At 41.3% G+C, this 23,361-nt stretch overlaps 1 protein-coding gene across 1 annotated transcript in view; it reads left to right on the forward strand.

Annotated features, from left to right (window-relative positions):
- The window catches only part of MVB12B (multivesicular body subunit 12B), a 311,400-nt gene that overhangs the window by 52,923 nt on the left and 235,116 nt on the right, over nt 1-23,361 (forward strand). The window contains exon 3 of the mRNA XM_036749420.1: nt 22,134-22,241. Within this exon, the coding sequence (XP_036605315.1) occupies nt 22,134-22,241 (108 nt within the window). The remainder of the gene's footprint in view (nt 1-22,133; nt 22,242-23,361) is intronic.

Here is a 23,361-nt window from a genome sequence, read left to right on the forward strand (position 1 = left end):
AAAAAAGGAGCAGAGTTGTAGTTAGCCCATCTCCAGGTAGTTCCAAACATGGGGTTGCTGGTATCACAGTATGGGAGCATTTCCTAAAATTAGAGCTGTCTGAAAGTGGAAGGGACTGCCTTGTGTGCTAGTGAGTTCTCTGTCACTAGAGGTATTCAAATAAAGACTGGACGGATGACCACTTGTCAGGGATGTTAAACTGCTTTTTCTTAAATCACTCCATACACGCAGGCCTTAAAGTGCTATGTAAATGTGAATTAGTAAGGCAGCCCGATGTAGCAGAGAGTGCTGGACCAAAAGTTCTGAGTCCCAGGTTCAAATCCCATCTAAGACATTTATTAGCTGTGGGACCATGGGCGAATTGCTTAATCTTATGACCCTGTTTCCTCATCCAGAAAACAGGTGGCGAGGTGGGGCAGTGTGTAAGAGTGATAGACGTGGAGTCCGTAGGACTTGACCTCACATCCAGCCCCAGACACTTACTAGCTGTGTGGCTCTGGGCAGGCCACTTAACCTCAGTTTATCTCAATTTCTTTATCTGGAAAATAGGGATAATAATAGCATCTATATCTCGGGGTTGTTGTGATGAATCTAGTCTGTTAATGTTACAGTGCTATAGGCGTGTGAGCTTTGATTATTAAACATATTTTCACAATGGTCATTTTGTAAAGAAGAATTAGATTGTTGTGAGAGGAACCACTAGAGGAAAAAAAAAACAAAAAAAGAGAGCAAATAGTATGTTTCAGTCTGCATTCAGACTCCAGAGTTCTTTCTCTGGATGTGGATGGCATTTTCCATCATGAGTCTTTTGGAGTTGTTTTAGATCCTTGCATTGCTGAGAAGAGCTGAGTCATTGCACAACGTGGCCGTTACTGTGTACAGTGTTTTCTTGGTTGTGCTCACGTCACTCGGCATCAGTTCATATAGGGTGTTCCTAAAGTCTGGACACAGGCAGAAATGCATATTTTCAAGAAATAAAATGAATGAAATTTTCAGCAACATTTTATTTAGTTGGAATATTAACAAATAACATCTTCAATATGATTTCCCTCATATATGATGCAAAGGTTGATGTGCTTTGCAAGATCCACGTGAACTTGATGCAATAACTCCATATTGCCATCAATTTTAGCACATTCACTCTTTATGCATTCAATCAAGTGTGTTGCATCTATGATTTTCATTGAGTACACCTTCTCCTTTAGCATACCCCAGAAAAAGAAGTCAAGGGGGCTAAGGTCTGTTAGTATTCCAATTAAATAAAATGTTGTTGAAAATTTCATTTTTGGCTATGTGTTCAGACTTTAGGGATACCCTGTATAAGTCTTTCCAGGTTTTTCTGAAGCCTGCCTGCTCATCATTTCTTACAACACAATAGTATTCCATTAGATTCATATGCCACAACTTGTTCAGTCATTCCCCAATTGATGAGCATCCCCCCAATTTCCAGTTCTTGGCCACCACAAAGAGAGCTGCTATAAATATTTTTGTACATGTTGGGCCTTTTCCCATTTGTATGATCTCTTTGGGATACAGCCCTAGAAGTAGTATTGCTGGGTAATATTTTATAGCCCTCTGGGCATAGTTCCAAATTGCTCTCCAGAATGGTTGGATCAGTTCACAACTCCACCAGCAATGCATTAGTGTTCCAATTTTTCCACATCTTCTCCAGCATTTATAATTTTTCTGTTTTGTCATATTAGCCAATCTGACAGGTGTGATGTGGTACATGTGATACCTCAGATTTGTTTTGATTTGCATTTCTCCAATTAATAGTGATGAAATCCCATCTTTCACTAGAAGCCTTCCCCAACCCCTCTTAATTCTAGTGCCTTCTGTCCATTAATTACTTCCGATTTACCCTATATATGGCTTGCTTTGTATATGTGTTCTCCTCCATCCCTGAGAGTGTAAGCTGCTTGAAAGCAAGGACTGTCTTTTGCCTCTTGTATCCTCAGCACCTAGCTCAGTGCCTGACATATAGTAGGTGTTTAATAAATGCTGATTGATTTATTCAAAGGTTTTTCCTAGCTCTGATGTTCTGTGTTCTAACACCTGTTGTGGGGGGTGTCCCTTCTGGCTCTCACATTGCATGAGTATATGGAATAGTTACTCTACAGTTAATAGTTACAATCCTTGGGAGTAGGGATTATTTCATTCTGTGTATTTATATTTCACATGCTTAGTACAGTGCCTGGCACAGAGTAGGCACTTAATGAAAATTTTTTGATTGGTTGACAGGAAAGGAAAAAACATTTCTGCTCTATTCTTTGGTTTCTCGGTGCCTTGTCTATATTTAAATTCAACTTCTCAGCTTTCAGGATTTCTTAGAGACAGATTTTGAGAGATTTTTCTGCTTCAGCCTAAGTTGACTCGCCTAAGCACCTTCCCCACCCCCATCCACCTCTGACTGACCCTGGCCTGGCACAAGTCCAGACCATAGCCTTGTGCTTACATCTGATGAGGTGGCTCAAAGCATTTCCCATTGGGTCATTTGGCCAACATCACTTTGTTTTCGGATCTCAAGAGTCACATGATGTGTCATCTTTTGAGCATCTAAGAAATCCTAGAGAAGGGGAGGAGTTGGCCCTGCATGGGTATCCTTTGAAGAATGTCAAGGCTCAAAGGGATTATTATCTTTTTCAAATACTAATGGGCTTGGTCTTTCAGGATGGGCTTCCCTTTCCTCCCACCCCTCCCCTTCCTCTGGGGCCTACTCTCTCTTGTTGCTCATTTGGCCAATTGTGGCAATTGTGTAGCTGTAGAGCCTTTTGACCTGGAGTTATACGGGACTGTTATTTTCAGTTTCTCTGTAGCATTTGTGTTACTCATCTCTTTAGAGTCATCTTTGGCTTTGTTTCTTTGCATTCATTCGTTCAGCCAACAGTTCAGTTCAGGAGGTCTTCACGCAGAACCTGCTGTGTACAAAATGCTGAATTGCTCTCTGGGAATACATATATGAAAATTGACATAATCCCTTCCCTCAAGGAGTTTCCACTTCAATTGGAGGAGATGTGAGGGGTACTGTGGCATAAATGTATAAAACCTGTGTGCTGTGAGTTTGGGGGAAACCATCTTCCCAGAGATAGCCTTAGAGGTCAGAGGAGTATAGCCGGTATGGTGGTGTAAATAAAGACAGATTCAGTCTGATTCCCTCTCAAAGGGAGGTCTCCACGATCTTAGACTTCCATTTCCATCCAGACATCTGATGAAATAAACTGGAGACCTCCTACCCCACCAAGAGTGCAGGTAGGTGGTAAAATGGATAGAACATTGGGCTTGGAATCAGAAAGACTCAAGGTCAGATGTGGCCTCAGACACTGCCTAGCTGTGTGACCCTGGGCAAGTCACCTAACCCTGTTTGTCTCAGTTCCTCATCTGTAAAATGAACTGGAGAAGGAAATGGCAAACCATTCCAGTATCTCTGCCAAGAAAACCCCACATGGGGTCATGAAGAGTTGGACATGACTGAAACCACCAAACAACAACAACAAAACCCCACTGAGACAATCTGATAACAGGGGTTATCCACCTACCCAGAACAGACCTGATCTAGAGCATCCCCAGTTACTCTTCCTCCATTCCCCAGATCACCTGAGGGCTATCCCTGTTATCCAGCCTCCAAAATGAGGAAAGTGACTGAACAGCCTCACCTGATAGGCTTCTTTTGTTACCTGTCCTGAAGCTGTGTAAAACCCTTTGTATATGTGTATCTTTCTGTTCGGTGGACTGGCTAGCCACTTGGCAACTGTCCATCAGCTGATGCTAATTAAACTTTTATCTTCCAGCCTGGCCTCTTGATTTATTGATCTTGAGTCAGACAGACTTAGGTGGGAGGAATTGCTGTCCTGGAAATCTTAGGATCTCTGGCCTGAGGAATTCCCCAGTCGTATATAAATAACTAGGAGCCAAGGCAGAATGTGATCAGGGCAAAGGAGAGAGTTCTATACAAAATGATCTGGGAAAATTTTCATCTTGGGGGCCTCAAGGAAAGCTTTGTGGAGGAGGCTGTGCCTGAGTTGGCTCTTAAAGGAAGAGAAATACTTCAACAGGTGGAAATAAAGACAAGAATGCATTTTTAAGTCATGGGAACTGGACTATGTAAAGCTGCAGGGCAGGTTAAGATTAAAAAAGAGATAGCAGTGTAGTTTGAATAGAATATAGAGTGTATAAAAGAGAATTGTGTGAGGGGTAGTTGGAAAGGTAGGTTGGAGCTGAGTTGTAGAGGGTGTTAAGTGCCAGGCTAAAGAGGTTATATTTTATCCTCCAGGCAGGAGAGAGGCACTGATGGTTTTTGATCAGAGGAGTAACACGGTTAAGGCATGTGCATTAAGAAAGCTATACTAGCCTCCTTGTGAAGGACAACAAGGAGAGCAAAGAGGCTAAGATCCAAGGAGACCAGGTAGGAGGGTGTGGAGAAGTCTAGGGGAGAGGTGAGAGAGACCTAAATTAGCGGAAAGTGGTGGAAGGGGAGAGGTGAGGATGGGTGTGTGACAAGTATTGTGAGGAAAAGGAAGATAGATATTGAAAGCTGTGGGTGTATGGATTGTGACAGTGAGGGCCACCGGGCTGTTTGGCTTATTCATATGGATCTTTGATCTCATCAATTTTGGTGTCTCCCTCCCCTGGATTCAGTATGTATCCCATCCAAGTCTTCCCACCTTTGGGACTCTTGTCCATATACTTCCAGAGATCACCCAACATGACGGAGGCTTTACTTGGTTTTTTATCTCCTAACGTTGCAAAGATGCTATTGGAGCTCTCTGGGCTGCCTGCTGCCATCCCTTGACCTGTGACAGCCCATTTTCTTTTCCTATCATGCATTTCTCTGTTGATCTCCTTTATTCTTTTTCACTCTCTGAAATTTCATCTTGGTTTTCATTTCAGACTGCTCCTGCTGACCATGGGCCTTTGTTTTGGGAGGAGTAGGCTCCTGTCTTAAATGGGGCAATTCATCCAGTCTTTAAGTCGTGTCAGACTCTTCGTGACCCCATTTGGGGTTTTCTTGGCAAAGATACTGGAGTGGTTTGACATTTTCTTCTCCAGCTCACTTTACAGATGAGGAAACTGAGGCCAAGAGGGTTAAGTGACTTGCCCAGAGTCATGTAGCTAGTAAGTCTGAGGCCAGATTTGAACTCCAGAAGATGAGTCTCCCTGACTGCAGGCCTGGTGCTCTAGCCACTGCACTGCCTAGCTGCCCCAATCTGGGTCATAGTCACCTTTTATTCACTTGGTCATTCTGGTCTTGATGGTCAGGCCAAACTCCTTTGGAAGGGTAATAGATCTCTTCCGGGAGGCTCAGCAGTATTATGAAGCTTCATGTAATCAGAACAGTGCTATCCGTAAACAGGAACATTTGGGGGACTCCTGTACCCCCAGAGAATCTCCCTTCAAATTGAGCCAGAGTTTTGATATTAAGGACTGGAAATTTTAGAGAGAAGTCATTGTCTGAGGACCCTGTCTGTCTTGGCTGGGCCTGGAAAGTGACCTTGTTCCAAAAGGAATAATGATGATGATGATTTACATAGTATCTTAAGGTTTGCAAAGTGCTTTACTGACGTTGTCATATTTCATCCTCACAACAGCCATGGGAGGTGGGTGCTATCATTATCTCCATTTCACAGAAGAAGAAACTGAAACAAATGAGATTACGTCACACAGCTAGTAAGTGTGTGAGGCAGGGTTTGAGCGTGAGACTTCCTGACTCCCAAGTCTGGCACTCTGCCCACTGCACCACCTCACTGCCTAGATCACCAGGAGAGCGAAGGCAGAGCAAGGAGAAAAGAGGACGAGGGTCTGTGTGTCACATTCCCTTATTAGACTCGGGATCTCTCCTGACACTTAACATAGTGCTGCACGTACACTAAGCACTGAATCAACTTTTGTTAAATTGAATTGACAGGGTCTTGAGAAATGCCCAAATTTAGGGGGAAGAAGATCCAGCCAAAGAGAAAAGGAGGTGTCAGAGAAGAATCAGAGTGAGATAGTATCATAGAAGCTAAGGGAGGAGAAAGTTTTGAGAAGTTTGGTACCCCGTCCAGCCCTGGCTGTGCCGTATAGCTGGGGAAGGGAATTGACATTTATAGGGTCCCTACTAAGTGCCAGGCACTGTACTAAAATGCTCTACAGATATTACCTCCTTTGATCCTCATAGCGATCCTGGGAAGTAGGTGCCATTATTATCCCCATTATACAGTTGGGGAAGCTGAGACAAACTGAAGTTCGCCGAGTTAATTTGTCCAGGATCACACCGCTAGTAAGTGTCTGAGGTTCAAATGGAACTCAGATCTTCCTGACTGTAGGCCTAGCACTCCACAGCACCACCAGCTGCCTCTCATCTGACACATGCTTGTTTTATTGGCCTAAGAATACTTGAGGGGGTGTTATTTCAGGCAGAGATCTATGAGCATCTGTGATTTCTATTCCCATAATATAGTATATTCTAAAATGATTTTTCTTTTTTAAAAAAAGAAGAGAAAAAACCCCACAACTATAATCATTCCCCAAAGACAATTGAGTTTCATTTCACAATTTTTTGAAAGCATTTTGAAAACATTTCCTCTTAGCACGCAGAGATGACAGTCTGGCTCCCTGTTGCTGGCCATTCCTAAACTGCGTCTGATTCAGAGAATATGAAGGAGCTCATGGGGTGGGGGAAGGGCGTTGGAGGAGGGGACTGCGCTGTGACTTGGGCCACACACCATTCCACGGTCACTTCGCGCACCTATCTTTTACAACAATCTTGTTCTTAGTGTGTGCCAGATATTTCCTCTGGAGTTTAGTAGAATTTCCTGGATGCTTTGATTGCCTTAAGCTGGACCTGGCCTTCTTCAGAACATGGGGTGTGTTAATTGATTGATTTGGAAGCTGCAAGTTTGAAATTCTTTTTCATTCAATAAGCATTTATTGAGTTGCCTGCTCTGCCCAAGGCCCTGGATTCAGTACTGGGCGAGATAGAAAGACAGTTATGACTCAGATTTGCCTCAAGGAGCTTATCATCTGACTTAGGAAAATATGTGTACATAAATGCTTAGAGTGCCCTGCTAAAAAGTTCTCATTATTGTGCTCCTGGACTATTTTTCAGTAATTTCCCAAGAGATCTTCCTTCCTCCCATCTTGGCTTCATACCACTGCTAGGATTATTTACTTTATGTACTGAGCTGACCATGTTCCTCTTCTGCTCACAAAGCTTCAATGGCTGTCTATTGCCCACAATGTTCATTCTCCTTTCTGGCATTTGGTTTGGTACCACCCTACCACTACGCAATTCCTGGAACACACCTTGTGCTTTCCTGTCTCCGTGTAAAGCTTTGCTCAGGCTTCATCCCGTGCTTCATATATTCTTCCTGCCCCCTTCACCTCAAGAAATTCTTATCCATCCTCTCAAATTCAACTCAGAAGCCACCTCTTCCATGAAGCCTTCCATGCTATTGGTTATGACATTCTTTCTCGGGACTCTCTTAATGTTTAATTTTGTGCTTAGGTAATGTTGTGCATCATAGTTATGGGTGTTGGTATCTTATCCCCCTTTTAGACTGCAGACTACATGGAAGCATGGTCTATATCATAGCTGAACTTTTTATTTCTACCCAGAGCCTAGCACAATACTTTGAACACATTAGGCATTTAACAAGTTTTTGAAATAACTATAATTTAAGGGAGAATGAAATATATGCAAAGAAGAGGTACAGCCAAAGACATATGAGAAATTTGAAAGAGTACAAAGGTCAGGAAAAGTTTTTTGAAAGAGATGGCACATGTTTTGGGCCTTAAGACAAGGGAGAGATTTCAAAAGACAGAGAGGCTTTGGAAAATGAGTATTGCCCAGTTTGGGTGGAATGTATAAATCCATAAAAGATAGTAAACCAGACTAAAAAGTAAGTTGGAGTCATATTGTGGAGGGCCTTGAAGACCTCAAATGCCAGGATCAGGAATTTGTTCTTTATTCACTAGGTAATGGGAAGCCCCTGAGGGTTTTGAGCAGGGAAATGACACAATCTGAACCTGTGTCCTAGTTCCCATGGTTCCTTGAGTTATTGACTGACTGGTAGTTATCTTTCCTTTGAGAAACGTTCGGTTGATTGCTGTGTGCCAGAGCCTTTTCCTAAATGTGGTAGAATATGATTTCCAGATAATATTTGTATAGAACCCAAATCTGCCCACAGATCTTTGGCTGAAATAATGCCAGGTCGAGTTTTCTTAGAGAGGCCAATAAAACAATTGTCCATCTCAGATTTCAGAGGTGTGTTCTACCTCCTCAGCTATATGACACAACTGAGGGGGATGTTACTGATGGATTTGGAGGATTGCTGGAAAGACTAGAAGTAGGAGGAGGCGAGGCAACTGTCAGAATAGTCTAAGTGAGAGATAATGAGAATAGGAAGCGGAATGGTTGGATTGGAAATGGAGAAGAAGAGATGGATACGTGAGAGAGATTGTGGAGTTAGATTTAATAAGACTTGGCAACCAATTTGATCTAAGGAGAAGGGAAAAGTTAAAGATGACTTTGAGGTTTTGAGAAAATGATGAGATCATCGGTCTAATTAGGAAAGGGAAGTTTGGGGGGAGAAAGATGAATTTCAGTTTTAAACTGTTGATTTTGGTGTGCCAGTGGGATATCTAGGAGGCAACTGCACATACAGGACTGGGCCCTTGGGGGAGGAGGAAGGTAAAAAAAGATGTTGGGGATCATCTTATAGAGGTGATGGTAGAAGTTGTAGCTTCATTCAGGTCAATAACCTTCTCCTAGGTCTTTGAACACTATGTGGGTACGATTGGCAAAGGTAGTATGGATGGAGCTTAGAAGCTTTAGACAAATTCTGTTCTGAGTGTCTTTGGCTCCTTAATTTAGGTCCTTGTGTATAAGGACTTGATATTTTGTAGAGTTGAAAGGTCTACTCTATTCTGAGGGTTGGGGTACAGTGAGAATGCTGGGCAGTGGATCATCTTTACATTAATTTTGTGCCATTAGAAGTTAATTTGTGTGGGGGCTGAGTTTAGGAGATGAATAGCTGAAAATTTACGAGGTACTGAAGAATACAGTTGGCTTCCCACTACCAGGTACTTTTTCATGGTGATGTTAGACCTCATGCCCTCACTGTGGCATGGAGGTGGCCCTGAGTGGGCCCAAAGTCTATGTCAGTCAGCTTCCTTCCTCCCTTTCCATAGCAACTAATGGATCGTCTGCTAAGGCATGGGAAGAATAGGGTCATGGTCAATGAAGGCAGCATCCATACTAATGAGAAAATGAATCTTTGAATTATTGATTAATTAATAGGTTTATTTTATTTGACAAATCTTTGATTGCTCTATGCCATGCCTTTTCCTAAATGTGGTAGAATATGATTTCCAGGGGCAGCTAGGTGGCGCAGTGAGTAGAGCACCGGCCCTGGAGTCAGGAGGACCTGAGTTCAAATCCGGCCTCAGACACTTGACACATGTACTAGCTGTGTGACCTTGGGCAAGTCACTTAACCCCAATTGCCCTGCCAAAAAGCAAAAAAAAAAAAAAAAAAAAAAGAATATGATTTCCAGAATCTCCTTGTGGACCCTAGAATTTCAGTGGCATGGATAAGAGGTTTCTTGTGTCTCATCCTGTAGGCATGCCTAATTATGACCAGCAAAGCCTCAGCAATAATGACCTGTAGATGGCAGGATTGGTATTTCATTTTCTATTAACTCATATTCTTCAGTGAATCCACAGTCTTATCTAAGTGGGCATTCTCTCCAGTGGTGTTGATTACAAACTGTATGATTCTTGCTCATGCCCTCCCATAATCTTCCATAGAGAATCCACCCAACACACTAAATAACTTTCTTTAGGTCTCCAAACATTTTGTAGCTATTATATTACATTGATGCATATTGATTATAGGTGCTTTCCAAAAATTCAAAAGATGTTTATAGCCAACTTAATTCAATCACTGGGTGCCTGTAGAACCTTGAGCTATACATCTGTTATCTTGTTCTCTCACTACATGGCTAATCCACCTCTTTTCAGATCATACGTTTCCTGGATGATGTCTTTTCTTCTTTCTTTAAAATAACAGTTGACATTTATGTAGTGCTTTAAGGCTTACAAAGCGCTTTGCAAACATAATTTCATTTCATCAGTCACAGTTTGAAGCCTGTTGCTGGAAGGGAGCAAGTATGTGAACCATGTAATTTGTACAACTCTAGGAAATAGGACTGTTTTGGAAGTATCCTCAGTTAGAAAAAACTGCTCGCGCTGAATGGGCTCATGGGTAAAAAGTCTCCTAACACCTTGGGAAGAGCCCTAGCTTTGGAGACAGAAGACTTGGGTTTGAACCCAGGCTCTGACACTTACTGCCCATATAAACTTGGGCAAGTCATAGGATTATAAGATCACAATGTCATATATTTAGAGCTGGAAGGGAGGGACCTTAAAGATTATCTACTCCAAAAGATCATAACCTTTTTTGTTTCATAGACCCCTTGGGCAGTCTGGCAAAGCCTATGATGCCCTTCTCAGAATAATGTTTCAAAATTTATAAAATAAAATACATAAGATTACAAGGGGTATCAATTATATTGAAATAGAGCCATCAGTGTATTTTTAAAACCCCCAACAAATTCATGGATCCCAAGTTAAGAACCCCTGCTCTATTCTGACTACCTCATTTTATAGAGGAGGAAGCTGAGATCAAGAGATTAAGTGGCTTGCCCAAGATCACACAGGTGGCCAAATAACAGAGTTATATTTTGAACTCTGGACTTCTGACTCCAAATCCAGTGCTCTTCTTTCTCTCTCTTGAGTCTCATTTAGTTGTCTGTAAAATGGGGGTAATACTTACACTACCTACTTTCTGGAGATCTGGGACTGTCTGAGCTACAGAGGAGGGGGCCACTGGTGTTTCTAAATTAATCAGTCATTCTACAGTGGTGAGTGAAGTAAAGTATGAATGTTATTGGGAGATGGAATTAGTCTCCTGCAGAAGTTAGCTAAGAGGGTCATGGTAGTCCTTGGGTGACTGGTTTCCCTTCCTCATGGGAAAGTCCTCTGTGGCTTTCTGCAGCCCTCCTTAGACACCTGGGGACTGCGTCTTCTGTTTGTTTTCATTCCTTGGGGAGTGGCTCTGAAAGTGCTGTGAGACTGTGGTGGTAAGAAGCTCAAAGAGCAGAGCTGAGCAGACAGCAGAGGGGCCCTTGTCAGGAAAGGCCTGAGACTCAGCCATGTGCTCCATGACTCATGTATCTGATCTCCCCATTGAGGGTCAGGCTTCTGATATGGGCTGCAATGTGTAGAAGATGTAACTCTAAGGTAATGATACTAATTTTATTTTTAAACAAATAGTAGAATTTAGATATCTATATGAATGCTCATAGGATCATAGCTTTTGAAGCTACAGGAAGAAAATATAGGTATCATTTAATCCAAGGGTTCTTAACTTGGAATCCGCGAACTTGTTTAAAAACTTTTTTTTGATAATTGCATTTCAATATGATTGATTTCCTTTGGAACCCTGAACTAGTCCTAACATTCTCCTTTTACAGATGAGCAAATTATTGAGGCTCAGAGAGTTGGAAGGACTTTCTCAGTGTTGGGGGCTTTTCAGGAAACTTCCTCTTGGACTAAGGAGTCTCAGCACAAATGCATTTTTGGAAATGCAGTCAAAGCTGTTTCTGAAATACCTTCTCCTCACAGACTCATCTCTTATTGTATATTGACTCTTGCCATGAGGAGTTGGTATCAAGCTCTACCATAAGGCACTGGGCATCTGGAGAAGGAATATGCAGATGTGCACACTTTCTCCTACACTAGCTGCTTCTGTGAGAGCGCATAGGGAAGGCTTACAAAAACAAACCCAAATCAGGGAAATTTTTCCACAGGAAATCCGAATGGTGCAGTGATACCCTTCCCATGCCCAGGAGGCTCACCTGAATCTCTTGTTCCCTTTGTCAACATTTTGGATTGCCAAAAGCTGAATCAGTAGTGAACCAGCCTAATGCAATCTATTGGCCCTGCTAATAACCTCCCTTCCCACCACCCTCTTAAATATCTCTGGAAATGCTGCTCTAGACATGTAGCACCTCTCAGGTGAGTATGGGTCTCAGCTGTTCGATGCGCTAGTACTGAACCAACAGCTTTCATTCTACTGCAGTTTGTTCATAGTATTAAAACTGGTTCATATGGATAGAGTCCAGATTTGAACTGAGAATGTTTGATTCTAAATTCATTCAGCTCTTTACTATTCATGTGCTTTTCTACTGGTATTGCCATTGTCCCAAGTGTTTTTGGAATCTTGAGAGTGTATTCTTTTGATTATTGGCAGCAGAGGGATCTCTTTGTCCTTTTGAGGGTGCACTTGAGTCTTGGAAACAGCTAAGGCACATGGATCTAAGTCTGATAAATTAGATTAGTTATCATCTGGATGTTATCATTTTGTAGCTAAAGTGAAGTGTGGGTAAAGTGATAAACCGGTTTTGTATGGATTTTAAATTGACACAAGAGGCAATTTTCTCAAGAAAAGTTCAGAAATGGCTTGAGCAATGATAGTTTGGAAATAAGTGTCTATCATTATAGTCACCTCATATTTCAGTTTGGTTCAATAAGCATTTATTGAGGTCCTGCTATGTGCAAAAACACTGTGCTAGATGTACAGGTTGGTGGAACTATAGACTGTGTGAAGGAGAGGAATGTGTAATAAGCCTGGAAGGGCAGGTTGGATCCAGGTTGTGAAAGACTTTAAATACCAAACAGAGAAGTTTAGATTTGATCCTTAAGGAATTAGAGAGCCACTGTATAATACACTTAGATAATCATGCTTCAGATATGCTATTTTTCTTCTTTGGTTACCATTCTGCCTTGAGTGGAGAGAAAGGATCTGATGTGAGAGATAGTGTAGGGGGTGGAAACAGTAAGACTTGGCAACTGGTTGGACATATGGGGTGGGGAAGAGTGAGGAGTTGAGGACTGTGCCAAGGTGAGGACTCTGGGAGGTTAGAAGAATGTTGATACCTTTGACAGAAACAGGGGAGATGAGAAGAGTGATGGCTTTGGGGGGAAACGATAATGAGTTCAGTTTTGTATATGTTGAGTTTGAGCTATCTCTTGTATATTCATTTTGAAATGTTGAATAGATAATTGGTGACACAAACTGCAAAAGAAGGGACAGCCTGGGGCTGGATGTGTAGATCAGTGACTCCTCATCCTAGAACCGATTAGATTACTGAGAGAGAATGGAGAGGGGGAAGGGGGTAGGGCCCAGGACAGAGCCTTGGGGAATACCCACAGTTAGGAGCTATGATGTAGATCATGAGCCAGCAAAGGTCCTGAGAAACTGTCAGACACATAGGAGATAGTATTTGAGCTGGACCTTGAAGGAAGGGAAAGATTTCAACAGGCCAAGTTGCGAGAAAGACTATTTCAGGTGTGGGGTATGTACATAGTACCTGTAAAAGGACATGTAGGCATGAAAGATCAGGTCGTAATCAATGAGCAATATCAAGTAGTCTCTTTTTGGCAAAAGCATAAAGTCCTTGGAAGAGAATAATATGCAGTGAGGCTAGACATGTAGTTTGGAGCTAGTATGTAGTGGGCCTTGAAGGTCAGGCTAAGGAGTTGGTGTTTGATCCTGTAGGCAGTGGAGTATGTTTTTTGAGCAGAATGTAATAAGAGATTGGCATTAGGACAATTACTCTGGCGGTACATCCTATAGGATAGATTGGAGAGGGAAGAAGCATAGGGAAGGTGGTTAACGAGGGTTTAAGCTTGAGGTGTCATCAATGGTAGGAGGAAAGAGGAAGCTTTCAGTAAGAGAAAGGCTCAGCCAGTTGTCTGAGAAAGCATGGGATATAGAGATTATTTAAAAAGCAGACTGAGAGGTGATAGGAGAGGTTGCCCAAATAGTTTTGACCACTCCCCTGCTGGTAAAGGAGGATCACTAGTAGTTTAAAAAGAAAAGACAAAAAACTCCAATATTCCTATTGGGTTTCCAACAACCCCTCTGGTCAGGCTACCATATAAAATTTTGGCTATTACACATCAAAGTTTTTTTTTTCCAGTAGTACAGATCCTTTTACATGGTAGACAATAAACGTTTATTGAATTCAATTAAATTGATTTTTTTTGCTTGAAAAAATTTAGGCATTCTGGTCAAATGTTTTATTTCATTTCTTTTTGAATTTCCCTAGACCTAGTTTCTACTGTTTCTTTCTTTGAATATAACTTGTAACAAAAATTTTTTCGTAAAAATTTCCCAAAATAAATAGTTTTGTGTTTCATATTAGGATTTTGTCTTATTTTATTTTGTTTGTAATCTTTTTTCGATGGATTGAGTTTTTTCCTTTGGCCATCTTCGAATGTCTCATAGACTTTGAATCCAGATTTGTAGAACCATAACTAACCTTTGAGCTAATTTTTTACACCCTCTCATTGTAAGCATGAGAAATTAGTAACAGGATTTTACTCCGCCTAAGCTAACACAGCTAGAAAGTAGTGAAGCTGATATTTAAATATTGGTATCATAACTCCAAATCCAGTGACCTTCCTAGCCTGCCATTTGGTTTCTTTTCATCTTTCTGCCCTTCTGAAGCATTTTCGTTGCTCAGTACTATTGTTATTTGGTATTTCTTGAGTTCTCACACAGGACTTGCATGTTATTGAGGTTTGGACACTCTCTGATCATCTTGGGGCTGTTTTTGTTTTGCATGGTTTGTTGAGAGCTTGTGCAGAGCTTCTCAGCTCATAGAATAGATGTTACTGAGTCAAGGCAGATTTCATGATGATGAAGGATGGAGGAGAGTTCAGTCATTTGTCAGAAGAGAAGGTAGCTTGTCAAATGAAGAATTAGAGTTGGGAGACCAAATGTGCAAAACTCCACTAAAGGATCCCAGCTGGCATGTTATCTGAATGCCACCTTCAGAGTCTGACCCAAAAGAATAGAACCAAACTGGAGTCTGTCTGGTCTTCCAACATGGGCTAAGCCTGTGGTATTGTTGGCTACATTCTGGAACATTTTCTATCTTTACATTTACTGTTCTCATGTTAATGGCAGACTAACATTAAGGCATATCCCCTTTTAAAAAGTTAGGTTTGAAATAAATTTCCTTGCTCCAGTGGATCCTTGATCTCGTTGGCATGGCTACTCTCTTCACTAGTTAGGAAACAAGCCTTTATTAAGCACTTACTATGTGCCAAGCCCTATCCTTAGCAATAAGGATACAAAGAAAGGCAGAAAGCACAGTCTTTGCTTGGAAGGATCTTACAAATAGGTGAGATAGCATGCAAAAATAACTAAGTAACCCCGATCAGCTGTCAAGGTGATATCCCTAAAGTGCAGGCAGGTCTGACCACATCATGCCTGCCCCTACTCAGTAAATTCCGGTAGTTCCCTATCACCTCCACGATCAAATATAAACTCTTCTCTTTGGTGTTCAAAGCCCTTCATAACTTGCCTCCTCCTAACTTTCCAGTCTAATTACACCTCAGCCTAATGAACTCTGTCATCCAGTAATGCTGGTCTCCTGGCTGTACCTTGAACCAGACACTCCATCTCCTTTTTCTGGGCATTTTCACTCCCAGGAATGCTCTCCCTCCTCACCTTCACTTTCTGGGAGTCCTGGCTTCTTTTAAGTCCCAGCTAAAATCCATAGGCTTCCATAGGAAGCCTTTTCGGATCCCCTCAATTCCAGTGTCTTCCCTCTGTTGATTATTTCTAGTTTGTCCTGTATATAGCTTGTTTGTACCTAGTTGCTTGCATATCGTCTCCCTCACTAGACTGTGAGCTGTTTTTTACCTTTCTTTGTATCCATGTGCTCCAGACACATGGTAGATGATTAATAAATATTTATCAACTGACAAGCTATGTGGTCAAGTCCTGATCAGTACTAATGATGAATCCTCTGAAGTGGTTGCAGGTATTTGAATTCACACTATTTGAAGTTATAATTATGGAAAATTCCAGCCCAGTGGGAATATGCAATGCAAATTCAAATAATGTGACCACTTCAGGGGATTCATTATTTGTACTAATTGAGACTTTGTTGTACACAATATAATGGAAGGTAATCTAGAGAGTAATGTTCTAGAGAATGGAACAAGAAAGGCCTCCTGCAGAAGGTAGGAATTGAGCTGAGTTTGGCAGAAAGCCAGGCAAACTAAGAGTTTTAGAAGTAAGGAAGGAGACTGTTCCAGGCCTGGGGGAGATGAAGTAAGTCAGGGTGGGTGGATCATAGAATTCATGGAGGGGACTAATGTAAAGATAGGAAGTGGCCAGGCTTTAAAAGGCTTTAAAGTACCAGACTGAGTATTTTATATTCAATTACGGGGTAATAAAGTGGACTTTACTGAGTGTGTGTGGGCTGGTGGTAATATAGTTGGACCTGTGCTTTAGGAAAATTACTTTAGCAGCTCAGTGGAGAATGGATTAACATGGAGAGAGACTTGAAGCAGGGAGACCAGCGAGAAGGATGTTGTAATTGTTCAAGCAAGAGATGAAGAGGGCCTGAACTAAGGTGGTGGCTTTATGAATAGAGAAAAAGGGACACATCCAATAGAGATGGTGAAGGTAGAAATGACAAGCTTTGATGGCCACTTTGGTACATGGGTGCATGTGAGTAGTGAGCTGAGGGTGATCCTGAAGTTGCAAGGCCTTTGTGACTGGGAAGATGGTGGTGCCCTTGACAGTAATAGGAAAGTTTAAGAGAGGGGAGAGTTTGGAGTTATTCTCCAAAGATAATGAATTCTATTTCCCTTCACATCTTCTCATCTTTAATGATTCTTACTCATATCTTTCTTTACATCTCCCATTAAGGACCCACCCAGTGCACTAGAGACCCTCCTGTAGTTATTTTCAGATTTTTATAGCTAGCAGTGCAGGACTTGGATTGTCCGTGCATTACTCCTCTGTCTAGCTACATGTGTGGCCCACCTCCTTTTCTAATTGTAGGTCTCTTTGATGTCTTTTATATCCTTTCTTGCATATGAGCCATTTGGGGAAAATAAGAAAATCATAGACAGTTGCTCCCTTTTTACATAGATTTTCTGATCTAACCAACCATTTCTCACTCCTTGCCAGTATAAATTTGCTACCCTTTACACATACCATGCTGATGCCATAGAATTATATGGAAGTGAGCTTACAAGCCATCAGATTTAATATTATCTGATCAATTAAGATTGCCTTCTGCAACATGTCTAAAAAGTAGCTGCTCAGCCTTTACTTGAAGACCCCCTAGTAAGGGGGGACTCACCATCTCCTGAAGGAGTCCATTCTATTTTGGTAAAAATATAATTATCAGGAAATGTTCCATTATGTTCATCATAAATCTTCTCCATTGCTCCTACTTTTTCTCTCAATGGCCAAGCAAAACAAGTCTAAACCATCTTCTGCACAACAATCCTTCGAGTTCTTGAAGACAGTTATTACATCCCCCAACCCAAACATACACACACACACATACACAGGCATGCACGCATTCACACATATGCACACACACACTCACAAACACAGAGTATTCTCTTTCGAAAACTAAACTGTTTCTTCAGCTAATCCTTTTTATAGCATAATCTCAAGGTCTTTTACTATTCTGGTCACCCTCTTCTGGATTCTTTTTAGTTTGTTGGTTCCCAGAATTGAACAGAATACTCCAGATGTGGTCTGAGCAGGGCCATTACCTCCTCTCCTTTAGATGCGGTACCCCTCTTACTGTAACTCAAGTTCACGTTAGCTTTAGGGCTGCCATATCAGACTTAGAGTGAGTTTGTGGTCCTGCCTATCTTATACTTATGAAAGTGATTAACACACACACACACACACACACACACACACACACATACACCCTTCTCAATTGTTGTACTTTATAGTGATCTTTATTAAATTTTATCTTATTAGAGTTGGTCCACTTTAGCCTATTGTTCTTTTAGCCTACTGAGATATATTTGGACTCTTAACTCTTACATGCCTTCCAATGTATCAGTTATTCCTCCTGATTTAGTGTCCGCTACAAGTTTCCTGAGCATACCATACATGTCTTCATATAGGTTATTGATAAAAATATGAAGTAGCAGAGCCATGGACAGATCCCTGGGGAACTCTACTAAAGACTTTCCTTCCACTAATGGCAATTCTTCATGTCCATTTATTCTGATGACTTGGAGTCCAAGTACCTTTGTCTAGTCCATATCCCTTCATCTTATCTATGAGGATAGCATGAGAGCTTTTGTCAAATACATTGCTAAAAGTTAGGTCTGCTACATCTGTAGCTTTCCCATGATCTAATCAGTCTAGTAGCTTTATCAAAAGAGGAGATTAGTTTGGCATTATTTACTCTTCTTGAAACCATGCTAGTTTTTAGTGATCACTGCTTTCCTTTCTTGATGTACGTAAGACAGCCCTTTAATAGTAAGTTCTAGAATTTTGTCAGAAATCACTCAAGCTCACTGACTTACAGTTTACAGAATTTACTCTTTTCTTTTTATTAAAATTAAGGCAGTATTTGTTCTCTTCTAGTCCTGTGGCACCTCTTTCATTCTAAATGATCTTAATAATAATAATAATTAAAATAAACTTTTCCTTTTTTAAACCACAGTAATTTCCTGAGACATATATATGTGTGTGTGTATATATATATATATATACACACATACGTGCATATATATATATATATATATATATATCTGTAGCTATGTATCTTATATCTTCCTCCCATGCATATTGAAACCTTCCTTGTAATGAAGAAATTTTTTTAAAAAATTGATACAGCATTAGTGTGTGATAGCATATGCGAAATTTGACACTTCTCTTTCATCATGATTGATCACTACAATCAGTGAGTTCAGTTACCTTTTGACCTACACAAAAACCCAGAGGTGGGCAATGGAATCTGATTATGAATAGCAAGGAGGCCTGTTTCACTATAACACTGTGTGAAGGGGAGTAGTGTTCAGTAAACCTAGAACAGCAGGCTAGAGCCACATTGTTGAGGGTTTTAAATGCTAAGCAGAGGAATCTGAATGGTGGTAGACTGATGTGGTCAAATTTGTGCTTTAGAAGGATTATCTTGGCCATTGGGTCAAAAGAATTTTTGAAAAAAAAAAGATTGGGAAGCCAATTAGAAGGCTATTGTAATAATCCAGATGAGAGATTAGAAGGACCTTATGGCTGAATGTGTGGAGGGAAGGGGATGAGTGTGGGAAGTGTTGTTAAGGTAGAATCAATAAGATCTGGCAACTGATTGACAGGTGAGAGAGAGAGAGAGAGAGAGAGAGAGAGTGTGTGTCGATGGTTCAGACTAGAGGAGTGGTGATGCCCACAGTAGAAAAAAGAAAGTTCAAAGGAGGGTTGGGTTTAATGGAGGTGAGGGTGGTGGAAAGAGAATGAGTTCTATTTTGGAAAAGTTGAGTGTATGAAGGCTATTGGACCTCTAATTGGAGATGTTTAATAGATGGTTGAAGTTTATCATTGGAGTTCAGGCAGAGATTAGGGCTGGACATATAAATCTTGGAATCATCTGCAAAGAGATGATACTTGAAACCATGAGAGCTAATGATGACACTTAAGTGGGGCTATCTAGAGAGAAGAGGACATAGGGTGGAGTCTCGAGGGACTATTATGGTTAAGGGAGGATGATTACCCAACAAAGAAGACTAAGGAGTCATGAAACAGGTAGGAGAACTAGAAAGCATTGTCACAATAACTGAGAGAGGAAAGAGTATCCAGGAGTGAAGAGAGTGATCCGCAGTGTCAAAAGCTGAAGAGAAGTCAAGAAGAATGAGGATTGAGAAAAGACCACTGGACTTAGGAGCTAAGAGTAATCTGGGAGATCAGTTTTAGTTTACTGGTGTGGTTGTAAGTTAGATTGCAGGGGGTGGAAGAGTAGGAGGAGAAGAAGTAGAGGTGATAAGTATAGAAAGCTTCCCTCTCCCCCAGGAGTTTAGTTGTAAAAGAGAAGATCATTTCTGATTTTAAAAAATTATTCTTGATAACTAACTACTTCTTAGGCATGTTCAAGATGGCAGGTCAAGAGGAAGGTTTGATCCCCTTCCCTACCCACAGGCCTTTCCTCTCCACCACTATTATCCCTGTTAGAATGCAGATATCAGCTTGGGAGCATGTATGTATATATGTACATATATGTATACATGTATGTGTGTGTATATATATGGTCAATCAACCTTACGCATGATCAGCATTAATAGATCTATATTTATAGCTGTGTCTGTATATAGATCTATTAGTGCTGATTGTGGGTGAGATCAGCTTCTAGGCAGAGGGTGCTAAAGGGCAAGCACCTGTGCCAGGGAGCAAAGATGATGAGAACGGGAGCTTAATAGCCTACAGTGGCAGGAGAGTACACATGGTAATGGGTCGTGTTCCCTTCGTGTCTGTACTGGCATGGGCATCTGTCTTCTCTAGCTTTTGAGAAAACTCAGCAGCAGGAGGAGAGCTCCTCGACCCTCCAAGGTGGGAGGGTGGGAGCTTGTGACAGCAGTGCCACCAATGCCTTTAAAGCAGTGGTCTTTAACTTTTTTTGGTGTCACATCTTGTTGATGTGCATAAGCCATCTCTTTAACAATGAGCTCTAGAATTTTGTCAGAAATCATTCAAGCTCGCTGACTTATAGTTTACAGAATTTGCTCTTTTTTTAAAATTAAAATTAAGGCAGTATTTATTCTTTTCCAGTCCTGTGGCATTTCTCTCATTCTAAATGATCATCATCATCATCATCATCATCATCAGAATAAACTTTGTGTTTTTTAAACCACACCTACACACACACATTCCACACTCATCCCGTACACACCTACAGCTATCTCATTCCTTCCTGCCATACACATTGAAACCTTCCTTGTAATGAAGAAAATTTTCTGAAAAATTGATACAGCATTAGTATCTTATAGCATATGCAAAATTTGACACTTCTCTTTGAACATACTTTTGTCAGTCTGATAAAGGCTATGGACTTCTCAAAGTAATGTTTTTAAATGCATAAAATAAAACATATAATATTTGAATTATATTGAAATAGTTATTGACATTTTTTGAAGAAAAAATTCCCAGACCCAGGTTAAGAGCTCCTGCTTTGACTATCCTTCCTTGTCCAACCATGCCCTTTCAGACTTCTCAGGTACTTCTATCCTGCCCCTGCCCTGTCCAAGCCTTTCATCCATGTTGAAGTGGTGGTAAAGGAAATCCATATTGGGTTGGCATCCTAGATAGGGTTGAAATCATGATGGAGCCTGGCTAATTTTGAGGCAAGGCATTCGTGTTCCCTTCCCACCTCTCCTGTGGGTGAGGAGGTTTAAACATGAGTGGAACTGACCATTCCTTTTTCCATTTTGTCTTGAATGGAAGGCACACTGTGGGTTGTAGCTAAAGCAGCCAGAAGGAAGAAAAGATGCCTGAGTTCAAGACTCTTAACTTTATTCTAAGGTTCTTCAGGGAAGGAAGTCTTTGATCTGCCTGCATAGCCCCCACTGGGTCTATTTCTGGATCTCCTTAGGTACTCCAGTCTGGAATTCCTATTGATTTAACCATGCAGGTTCTAATTGCTAAAGGGATGTACATGCCACTCTCTGCGTGTCTCTCTGGTAACATTTCAGAGTGTGGTGTAGTGGAAGGAGCCCTGGATCCTGGAGGTAAATAAAGGACATGGGTTCAAATCCCTGTGCTGCCAGTTGCCATCTGGATGACCTTGTGCAGGTCACTTCTTTCTGTACCTCTGGTTACTCCTCTATAAAATGAGGGGATTGAACTAGATCTTTAAGTCTCCTTCCGACCCTAAATTCTCTGACCCCTTTGGACATTTCCTGCTGCCGGACTGTCCCCCCGAGTGAGCAGTAATGAGCACCTTAATGTGCTGACTTGTCAGATCCTTTCTTGGTACATTAGAACAAAAGTTGCTCCTTTCTCATTAGAACCCTCTTTGTGCGGGTGTCTTTAATCAATTGCTTCCCCAGGGACAATATTTTTAGAAGTTGTATTTTTCACACTCTCACTCGCCTTCCCCTTTTGGAAATTCTTTTCCCTGTGCCGAATGAAATGAACTAATGAGATGCCGTGAGAGTTCGGGCCAGTGTTAATTGGAATCGGCATACAAGAGCCGCTGTGCACATGTACTCGCTTTTACCCTGGCTTCCCTAAGTTCCTTCTCTCTGTCTCCTTGGCACAGGTTGCACAGACAGCAGATGGTGTGGACGCTGACCTCTGGAAAGACGGCTTATTTAAATCCAAGGTTACCAGATACCTGTGTTTCACAAGATCATTTTCTAAAGAAAATGTAAGTCCAATAGTGCCTTCCATTGATGGGCCAAATATCATATATTTGCAGTTGTCTTGGATGTTTCTTTATCCCTTATGTGACTGTTTTTATTTTCTAAAGATAACTGCATTTTGAAAAGTTGAGTGGAGATGTTTGGACTGATGCAGAGTCATAGCACACAGTACTTATTAGGCACCTACTGTGTGTACAGCGCAGGTGCTGGAATAGGCAAGAAGTTCAGACAAAACATGGTCCCTGCCCTTAAGGAGTCCATAATTTAGTGGAGACAGGAGGACACAATGGATTGGAATGTTTGAGACCTTGCTTCAGCACTTACTTGGCTTTGGAGCCTTGTACAAGTTCACTTAATCACCTTTTCACTCTTTGAAATATGAATTATAATATTTCTGTTACCCTTATATATTTATAAATTATTATTATTATATATTTATATTACTAATTAGTAGCTGTTGTGGTTAGCATTATTACTGTTAGTAGTAGTATTAGCATATTGGTGAGAGGGACACTAGGAATCATCTCGTTCCTACCTCTAAGAAAAGAGCTTTGCATTTGGAGTCAGAAAGCCTGGCTTTCAGTCGCTGCTCTACTCCCTGACGCCTGCATGATTTCACTTCTCAGGGCTTCGGTCCTCTCAGTTACAAAAAAAGAGTGTTGGAGGAGGTGACCTTCGGGTTCCCTCGCTCTTTCTAGTGGTGAAGTCCTACTTGAAGCCCGGCCTATGCTCCTTCTACCGCGGTGCGCTTTGAAGGCGGATGTATGTGGCCAAGTGTTACTTTACACTTGTTTTGAAAAACAAGCTCTTTGTAAAGAGGTTCTTGGTGTCATAGACAGCGCTTTTTTGTTCTTTGTATACTGGAATGTATGTGATTGATGATGATGATGGTGATGATGAAGTTCAAAATACAAAAGAAAATTTAATAAGAAAAATTAGTTGTGAAGTCAGAGGACCTGTTTCAAATCATGGTTCTGTCAAGTACTAGGTGGGTGACTTTGGGCCCCTCCCTGTACCCCCGGCATCCTCGGCTGTAAGATGAGGGGGTTGGAGCGGCAGGCCTCTAAGGTGCGTCCTGGATCCAAACAAACCCTGTGAGGCCTGTGATCTCTTAATAGTCAGGCT

This window comes from Trichosurus vulpecula, chromosome 3 (genome assembly GCF_011100635.1).
Source record: "Trichosurus vulpecula isolate mTriVul1 chromosome 3, mTriVul1.pri, whole genome shotgun sequence".
Taxonomy (NCBI): Eukaryota; Metazoa; Chordata; class Mammalia; order Diprotodontia; family Phalangeridae; genus Trichosurus; species Trichosurus vulpecula.